Here is a 9,914-nt window from a genome sequence, read left to right as displayed (position 1 = left end):
TAGTGTAATGTATTCACTAGGAACCTAAAGGCTGTGTAATGAGGATGGCTATAGTGTAATGTATTCACTAGGAACCTAAAGGCTGTGTAATGAGGATGGCTATAGTGTAATGTATTCACTAGGAACCTAAAGGCTGTGTAATGAGGATGGCTATAGTGTAATGTATTCAATAGGAACCTAAGGCTGTATAATGAGGATGGCTATAGTTTATAAAGGAGACCAGAGGTGTATTCACTAGGACCTTAAAGGGGAGGGAACTTCCTGAATTTGTCCAATAGAAACTCTTGTTTTGTTCCTAAACATTTGTTTTGCTTCTGTTGCAAAATGTTTTTTCTACGGTGTGCTCTAATGAACACATCCCAGTTGTTTGTTCTGAGATCTCCTTGGTCTCACAGCAGGGGGTGAGGAGGGGTGAGAACCTTAATGGAAGGGTGAGATGGTCATTTAGGGTGGGGTGGTGACTGCCCCCCCCCCTCCCCCCAGCTGTGATAATGACTCCCGCTGGTTGGGGGGGGGGGGGGGGGTGTACGCTCCGGGGGCAGGGGGCACCAGCAGGAACAGACGCTACCTGTCACCTGCCTAAACATAAGAGATGATTCTCCACTCCTCTCTTTCTCTCTCTCTGTCTCTCTTTTTCTCCCTCTGTCTCTCTCTCTGTCTCTCTCTTCACCCTCTGTCTCTCTCTCTCTCTCTCTCTCTGTCTCTCTCTCTCTCTCTCTGTGTCTCTGTCTCTCCCTCTCTCTCTCTCTTCTCCCTCTGTCTCTCTCTCTGTCTCTCTCTGTCTCTCTCCCCCTGTCTCTCTCTCTCTCTCTCTCTCTTCTCCCTCTGTCTCTCTTTCTCTCTCTTCTCTCTCTCTCTCTTCTCTCTCTCTCTCTCTCTCTTCACCCTCTCTCTCTCTTTACTCAATGAGCCCAATTCTGATTCCACGATGTTCCTGACACCAGTCCATTACTCTTATATCCAGGCAGTGAAATCTATGGGGTCACACATCGGGGAGAAGGGCAGAGTATATACATACCTGCTGTCACAGAAGACATTATGGCACAGCTGCAAAGAAGGGTCCTCTATCCAACTCTATGGGCTAGTCTTTCTCTCTACTCTCCTGTCCAGCCCTCTATCCACCTCTATGGGCTGGTCTTTCTCTCTACTCTCCTGTCCAGCCCTCTACCCACCTCTATGGGCTAGTCTTTCTCTCTACTCTCCTGTCCAGCCCTTAGACCTCTACCCACCTCTATGGGCGAGTCTTTCTCTATATTCTCCTGTCTAGCCCTTAGTCCTCTATCCACCTCTATGGGCTAGTCTTTCTCTCTACTCTCCTGTCCAGCCCTCTATCCACCTCTATGTGGCATTAGGACTCAGTCACATGTCTTGCCCATCCTACAAAGAAGACCAATCAACCAATCCAGGCTCTTTACTGGTGAAAACCAGTATGTTGAAAGATGCTCATTAGACGGCCTAGCTTTCACCTGGGTCAGGCAGTGTTTGAGAGGAGGATAGACTCGGGTAGTCAACTGATGGGGGAAAAAAGCCTGTGTATTTACCAGCTATAGTTTAACTAATGAAAACAGGTGGCCCTCTTCATTCAGACAAACGGTGAGCAGCTATTCACTTCTTCCTATGATGTAGCGCAGGCCTGGGTGTCACCCCCCATCCATCCCCCATCCCCAGCAAACACACCTGATTTAAACTAATCACATTCCAAACTGAAGATCAGGATTAGGTGATTATTGGAGTCAGGTGTGTTAGCTGGGGTAGAAGTGCCCAGGTCTGGTGTATTGTGTATTTGCAAAGTGACCACTACGTTTAGGCCCAAGGCGACAGAAACTAAGGGGGTGGTTGAACCTCTTGTGTGTGTTTTTTGTTGTTGTTGTTGATTAGGATTTCCGTTTGCTGTTACACATTTCAAATAGATGGGGAGTACAGAACAGTTAAACAAGAACGACATACAATCAAAAAATTTAAAAAAAATGTTTTTCTTCCAGAGGTTAGAGCGGGAGTTTGAAACAAGATGAAGATTGTATTGGTCGTGGCTCTCGTCCTGCTGTTTGTCTGTGAGTAAAACAACAGGACTCATAGGACTCTGGTCAAATACGATGCCCCCAGCTAACAACAAATGTTCACACACCTTTAGAGATGGTTCCCTTGAGTCATGTTTACATAGGAATGTACCCAGTACAGACCTAACCTCTCCTACCTTACCTGCCTACCCAGTACTTACCTAACCTACCCTCTCCTACCTTATCTGCCTACCCAGTACTTACCTAACCTAACCTCTCCTACATTATCTGCCTACTCAGTACTTACCTACCCTCTCCTACCTTATCTGCCTACCCAGTACTTACCTAACCTACCCTTATCTGCCTACCCAGTACTTACCTACCCTTTCCTACCTTATCTGCCTACCCAGTACTTACCTAACCTACCCTCTCCTACCTTATCTGCCTACCCAGTACATACCTAACCTACCCTCTCCTACCTTATCTGCATACCCAGTACATACCTAACCTACCCTCTCCTACCTTATCTGCCTACCCAGTACTTACCTACCCTCTCCTACCTTATCTGACTACCCAGTACTCACCTAACCTACACACTCCTACCTTACCTGCCTACCCAGTACTTACCTGACCTACCCTCTCCTACCTTATCTGCCTACCCAGTACTTACCTAACCTCTCCTACCTTATCTGCCTACTCAGTACTTACCTACCCTCTCCTACCTTATCTGCCTACTCAGTACTTACCTACCTTCTCCTAACTTATCTGCCTACCCAGTACATACCTAACCTACCCTCTCCTACCTTATCTGCATACCCAGTACATACCTAACCTACCCTCTCCTACCTTATCTGCCTACCCAGTACTTACCTACCCTCTCCTACCATATCTGCCTACCCAGTACTCACCTAACCTAACCTCTCCTACCTTATCTGCCTACCCAGTACTTACCTAACCTCTCCTACCTTATCTGCCTACTCAGTACTTACCTACCCTCTCCTACCTTATCTGCCTACCCAGTACTTACCTAACCTAACCTCTCCTACCTTATCTGCCTACCCAGTACTTACCTAACCTCTCCTACCTTATCTGCCTACTCAGTACTTACCTACCCTCTCCTACCTTATCTGCCTACCCAGTACTTACCTAACCTAACCTCTCCTACCTTATCTGCCTACCCAGTACTTACCTAACCTCTCCTACCTTATCTGCCTACCCAGTACTTACCTAACCTAACCTCTCCTACCTTATCTGCCTACCCAGTACTTACCTAACCTCTCCTACCTTATCTTCCTACTCAGTACTTACCTACCCTCTCCTACCTTATCTGCCTACTCAGTACTTACCTAACCTCTCCTACCTTATCTGCCTACCCAGTACTTACCTACCCTCTCCTACCTTATCTGCCTACCCAGTACTTACCTACCCTCTCCTACCTTATCTGCCTACCCAGTACTTACCTACCCTTTCCTACCTTATCTGCCTACCCAGTACTTACCTAACCTACCCTCTCCTACCTTATCTGCCTACCCAGTACTTACCTAACCTACCCTCTCCTACCTTATCTGCCTACCCAGTACTTACCTAACCTACCCTCTCCTACCTTATCTGCCTACCCAGTACATACCTAACCTACCCTCTCCTACCTTATCTGCATACCCAGTACATACCTAACCTACCCTCTCCTACCTTATCTGCCTACCCAGTACTTACCTACCCTCTCCTACCTTATCTGCATACCCAGTACATACCTAACCTACCCTCTCCTACCTTATCTGCCTACCCAGTACTTACCTACCCTCTCCTACCTTATCTGCCTACCCAGTACTCACCTAACCTACACTCTCCTACCTTACCTGCCTACCCAGTACTTACCTGACCTACCCTCTCCTACCTTATCTGCCTACCCAGTACTTACCTACCCTCTCCTACCTTATCTGCCTACCCAGTACTTACCTAACCTCTCCTACCTTATCTGCCTACCCAGTACTCACCTAACCTACCCTCTCCTACCTTACCTGCCTACCCACCCAGTATTTACCTGACCTCCCCTCTCCTACCTTATCTGCCTACCCAGTACTTACCTAACTTAGCACCACCTGGTGCCCTAACCAAAATACAGGGGATGGTCCACCCAGGTCTTTGTGTGTATAGACAGTGAATATACTACAGGAATATGTATGCCCGCAGGCCTCTTGCCTAAGCACCTTCCGGGACGAAAACAGAATACCATGTCAATAATCAAAAACACACTGCGTCCTATTGACACACACAGGACATGCTAATCAGCTCTCTCTCAGCCACAACCAACACAGGACATGCTAATCAGCTCTCTCTCTCAGCAACAACCAACACAGGACATGCTAATCAGCTCTCTCTCAGCAACAACCAACACAGGACATGCTAATCAGCTCTCTCTCTCAGGAACAACCAACACAGGACATGCTAATCAGCTCTCTCTCTCAGCAACAACCAACACAGGACATGCTAATCAGCTCTCTCTCTCAGCAACCAACACAGGACATGCTAATCAGCTCTCTCTCAACAACCAACACAGGACATGCTAATCAGCTCTCTCTCTCAGCAACAACCAACACAGGACATGCTAATCAGCTCTCTCTCTCAGCAACAACCAACACAGGACATGCTAATCAGCTCTCTCTCTCAGGAACAACCAACACAGGACATGCTAATCAGCTCTCTCTCTCAGCAACAACCAACACAGGACATGCTAATCAGCTCTCTCTCTCAGCAACAACCAACACAGGACATGCTAATCAGCTCTCTCTCAGCAACAACCAACACAGGACATGCTAATCAGCTCTCTCTCTCAGCCACAACCAACACAGGACATGCTAATCAGCTCTCTCTCTCAGCAACAACCAACACAGGACATGCTAATCAGCTCTCTCTCTCAGCAACAACCAACACAGGACATGCTAATCAGCTCTCTCTCTCAGCAACAACCAACACAGGACATGCTAATCAGCTCTCTCTCTCAGCCACAACCAACACAGGACATGCTAATCAGCTCTCTCTCTCAGCAACAACCAACACAGGACATGCTAATCAGCTCTCTCTCTCAGCAACAACCAACACAGGACATGCTAATCAGCTCTCTCTCTCAGCAACAACCAACACAGGACATGCTAATCAGCTCTCTCTCTCAGCAACAACCAACACAGGACATGCTAATCAGCTCTCTCTCTCAGCAACAACCAACACAGGACATGCTAATCAGCTCTCTCTCAGGAACAACCAACACAGGACATGCTAATCAGCTCTCTCTCTCAGCAACAACCAACACAGGACATGCTAATCAGCTCTCTCTCAGCAACAACCAACACAGGACATGCTAATCAGCTCTCTCTCAGCAACAACCAACACAGGACATGCTAATCAGCTCTCTCTCTCAGGAACAACCAACACAGGACATGCTAATCAGCTCTCTCTCTCAGCAACAACCAACACAGGACATGCTAATCAGCTCTCTCTCTCAGGAACCAACACAGGACATGCTAATCAGCTCTCTCTCTCAGCAGCAACCAACACAGGACATGCTAATCAGCTCTCTCTCTCAGGAACCAACACAGGACATGCTAATCAGCTCTCTCTCTCAGCAACCAACACAGGACATGCTAATCAGCTCTCTCTCAGGAACAACCAACACAGGACATGCTAATCAGCTCTCTCTCTCAGGAACAACCAACACAGGACATGCTAATCAGCTCTCTCTCTCTCAACAACCAACACAGGACATGCTAATCAGCTCTCTCTCTCAGCAACAACCAACACAGGACATGCTAATCAGCTCTCTCTCAGCCACAACCAACACAGGACATGCTAATCAGCTCTCTCTCTCTCAACAACCAACACAGGACATGCTAATCAGCTCTCTCTCTCAGCAACAACCAACACAGGACATGCTAATCAGCTCTCTCTCTCTCAACAACCAACACAGGACATGCTAATCAGCTCTCTCTCTCAACAACCAACACAGGACATGCTAATCAGCTCTCTCTCAGCCACAACCAACACAGGACATGCTAATCAGCTCTCTCTCTCAGCAACAACCAACACAGGACATGCTAATCAGCTCTCTCTCTCTCAACAACCAACACAGGACATGCTAATCAGCTCTCTCTCTCAGCAACAACCAACACAGGACATGCTAATCAGCTCTCTCTCTCTCAACAACCAACACAGGACATGCTAATCAGCTCTCTCTCTCAGGAACAACCAACACAGGACATGCTAATCAGCTCTCTCTCTCAGCAACAACCAACACAGGACATGCTAATCAGCTCTCTCTCTCAGCAACCAACACAGGACATGCTAATCAGCTCTCTCTCTCAGCAACAACCAACACAGGACATGCTAATCAGCTCTCTCTCTCAACAACCAACACAGGACATGCTAATCAGCTCTCTCTCTCAGCAACAACCAACACAGGACATGCTAATCAGCTCTCTCTCTCAGCAACAACCAACACAGGACATGCTAATCAGCTCTCTCTCAGCCACAACCAACACAGGACATGCTAATCAGCTCTCTCTCTCAGGAACAACCAACACAGGACATGCTAATCAGCTCTCTCTCTCAGGAACAACCAACACAGGACATGCTAATCAGCTCTCTCTCTCAGGAACAACCAACACAGGACATGCTAATCAGCTCTCTCTCTCAACAACCAACACAGGACATGCTAATCAGCTCTCTCTCTCAGCAACAACCAACACAGGACATGCTAATCAGCTCTCTCTCAGCCACAACCAACACAGGACATGCTAATCAGCTCTCTCTCTCAGCAACAACCAACACAGGACATGCTAATCAGCTCTCTCTCTCAGCAACAACCAACACAGGACATGCTAATCAGCTCTCTCTCTCTCTCTCTCTCCTCTCTCTCTCTCTCTCTCTCTCTCTCTCTCTCTCTCTCTCTCTCTCTCTCTCTCAGCCACAACCAACGCTAATCAGCTCTCTCTCTCTCTCAGCCACAACCAACGCTAATCAGCTCTCTCTCTCTCTCAGCCACAACCAACGCTAATCAGCTCTCTCTCTCTCTCAGCCACAACCAACACATGTTTCATGGGGAATTGCTAACCCTCAGATAAAACTGGACACCGGAACATTCTCGCGACATTCCCATGGTATCCGCGTTCTGGGTAAAGTTCTGTTTGACATTAATGATGGAACCTGTGTTAGTGGGGGAAATGGCTCCGCTCGTTATTGTTGTAGCCGAGGGCTTTTCTGTCATGCCTGCGATGATGTCAGAGGGGGAAAATAAGTATTTATATTTACACTGATAACAAGTTCAAACAGGTGCTATTAATACAGGTAACGAGTGGAGGACAGAGGAGCCTCTTAAAAGAAGAAGTTACAGGTCTGTGAGAGCCAGAAATCTTGCTTGTTTGTAGGTGACCAAATACTTATTTTCCACCATAATTTGCAAATAAATTCATAATTCATGATTTTCTGGATTTTTTTTTTTTTTCTTCTCATTTTGTCTGTCGTAGTTGAAGTGTACCTATGATGAAAATTACAGGCCTCTCTCATCTTTTTAAGTGGGAGAACTTGCACAATTGGTGGTTGACTAAATACTTTGTTTGCCCCTACTGTATGTTGGTGGTTTGCAGTTAACTTCTTTGTCGTTGTAAAATATCACAAACGGACTCGGCAGTTTCATTTAATGAAGGATTTCAGCGTTTTAAGGGAATATTCTCCTAACTTTTACCCCAAAACATGCTCAATAGGTTGTAGAAGCTTTTTTTTTTTTTTTCAGGTTTAGAAGAAGTGACTGCTAAATGCTAACTCCTGTCCGCGTAAGCTGGTAGCATAGCTAGCATACAGGTAATGAACATGGGAGTTGACATCCATACAAGCATTATACTCCGAGTATTTTTTTACCTCAACATAGTTTGAAATACACATACAATAGGCTGAAATGTAGGCTAATTTAGCTGAGGGGAGGGGAAGGGGGGAGCTCCTATGTCAAGCACTAGGAAAAGGACTCCCAAAACCTAAAGTACTGACTTGCCTATTTTTGAATAAAGGTTAAATATAAAAAGTAATGTATTTTCGTTCAGCTAGTTACTCGTAATTAGCTGGCTGGCGATCATCACTACGGGTGTGTGCTGTGCAGACCAGTTCATTGGTTACTATGACTACGGATGTGTGCTGTGCAGACCAGTTCATTGGATACGTACGATCGCTCCTCGACGCTCAAGACGTACAAACGCTTTGACTAATGCGGAAGGCCGCATAGCCTTAAATACCGAACGGCAACCGCAGATGTTTGGGAGGGAGGGAGGTCCAAGGGAACGTTCCGGGTGACATCACAAACAGGTTCTTTCTACCAACCATTGTTAGGGAGGGGGGAGGGAGAACTAGACGCTCGAACGTCCAAGGGAACATTCCCGGGTGACATCACAAACGGGTTCTTTCTACCAACCATTATTAGGGAGGGAGAACTAGACGCTCGAACATCCAAGGGAACGTTCCGGGTGACATCACAAATGGGTTCTTTCTACCAACGATTGTTAGGGAGGGGGAGGGAGAACTAGACGCTCGAACATCCAAGGGAACGTTCCGGGTGACATCACAAACGGGTTCTTTCTACCAACGATTGTTAGCTGGGGCCTCAACAACTGATGTTTCCACACGACGAGCACTATTGAACATGTGCCCCCCCCCACTACTCTCTGCTGTGTAAATATTAACCCTTCACCTCTCTCCTCCCCTCAGGGCTTCAGAATGCCCACAGGTCTGACGTCAACCAACAAGGAAGTGTTTGTGATCAGGTCAGTCTATAATGTACTGGGGGGGGGGGGGGGAATCATGACGCCGCCCAACAGTTTGTGTACATGCACGTTGAAGATGGGGACCATTTTGTTGTAGATGTGGCTGAAATATTCAAGACTGGGGAAGAGAAGTAACTTATCGTTCTGTCCATTTTCCAGGCTCTTCCTCTGGCCATTTCCAGGCTCCTCATCTCCCCTCTCTCGGTCTACTCCTGGCTGGTCTCTGTGATGGTTAAACTCCTCTTCTCCCCTCTCTCTGTCTACTCCTGGCTGGTCTCTGTGATGGTTAAACTCCTCTTCTCCTCTCTGACCCTCATCTCCTCCTCCCTGTATTATACTGTCCTGCTCCTGCTTGCCGGGCCCTGCTGTATCGCCACCTTGTCTCTGTCTGTGCTAGTGTCCTGTCTCCGTGTAGTTATCTATATGGTTCACCTAGTGTTGGTGCTCTGTGCTCTGGCAGTGCTCGCCATCATGACTCCACACAAAATGGCCGACGTGAACGGACCCAAAATGGCCGACGTGAACGGAAACTGCAGCTCCGAGACTCGGACAGATCTGGGATCAGTGTTGGGTCGTAAAGGCTTCACAGCGAGGCCGAGGGCATCGTGTTAAGTCTGAAATACAGTTGATCAGTGTTTTTATTTGTTAAAGAATAAACTCCCTTCCTTTTGTATCCTTTAGCCTGTTTTGGTGAACTTTAGTCTCCATCGATTAAATAAAGTCAATGTGTTTTAAACTATGGTTTTTGGGAACGTTTACACCTGGAAACTGTCTCTCTCCCTCTCTCTCTCTCTCTCTCTGTCTCTCTGTCTCTCTCTCTCTCTGTCTTTGTCTCTCTCTCTCTCTTTGTCTCTCTCTCTCTTTGTCTCTCTGTCTCTCTCTCTCTCTTTGTCTCTCTGTCTCTCTCTCTCTCTTTGTCTCTCTCTCTCTCTCTCTTTGTCTCTCTCTCTCTCTCTCTTTGTCTCTCTGTCTCTCTCTCTCTCTCTTTGTCTCTCTGTCTCTCTCTCTCTCTCTCTCTGTCTCTGTCTCTCTCTCTCTCTCTTTGTAACGTTTACACCTGGAAACTGTCTCTCTCTGTCTCTCTCTGTCTCTCTCTCCTCATTCTTCACCCCCCCCC

The 9,914-nt window shown here is 47.1% G+C and overlaps 1 protein-coding gene across 2 annotated transcripts; it reads left to right on the top strand.

Annotated features, from left to right (window-relative positions):
- Positions 1–1,404: 1,404 nt before the first annotated feature.
- On the top strand, positions 1,405–9,477 carry LOC109887059 (uncharacterized). Of its 2 annotated transcripts, none has more exons than XM_020478558.2 (4): positions 1,405–1,593; positions 1,983–2,051; positions 8,742–8,797; positions 8,957–9,477. In XM_020478558.2, exons 2-4 carry the CDS (start codon positions 2,009–2,011, stop codon positions 9,407–9,409), a joined length of 552 nt encoding a protein of 183 aa, XP_020334147.2. In that variant the 5' UTR covers positions 1,405–1,593; positions 1,983–2,008; the 3' UTR covers positions 9,410–9,477. The 2 variants fall into 2 exon arrangements, with proteins under 2 accessions (XP_020334147.2, XP_031670822.1); XM_031814962.1 differs by lacking the exon at positions 1,405–1,593 and adding an exon at positions 1,799–1,847.
- The last annotated feature ends 437 nt before the right edge of the window (positions 9,478–9,914 follow it).

This window comes from Oncorhynchus kisutch, unplaced genomic scaffold (genome assembly GCF_002021735.2).
Source record: "Oncorhynchus kisutch isolate 150728-3 unplaced genomic scaffold, Okis_V2 Okis07a-Okis12b_hom, whole genome shotgun sequence".
Lineage (NCBI taxonomy): Eukaryota > Metazoa > Chordata > Actinopteri > Salmoniformes > Salmonidae > Oncorhynchus > Oncorhynchus kisutch.
This window is presented reverse-complemented; position numbering and strand designations above follow the sequence as displayed.

Bases quoted from the DNA above. Each gene is read 5' to 3' on its own strand.
- LOC109887059 (XM_020478558.2), top strand. From the start codon at position 2,009: ATGAAGATTGTATTGGTCGTGGCTCTCGTCCTGCTGTTTGTCT. The intron at 2,052-8,741 runs GTGAGTAAAACA...TCCTCCCCTCAG, and splicing joins TCTCGTCCTGCTGTTTGTCT to GGCTTCAGAATGCCCACAGG. The intron at 8,798-8,956 runs GTCAGTCTATAA...TCCATTTTCCAG, and splicing joins AAGGAAGTGTTTGTGATCAG to GCTCTTCCTCTGGCCATTTC.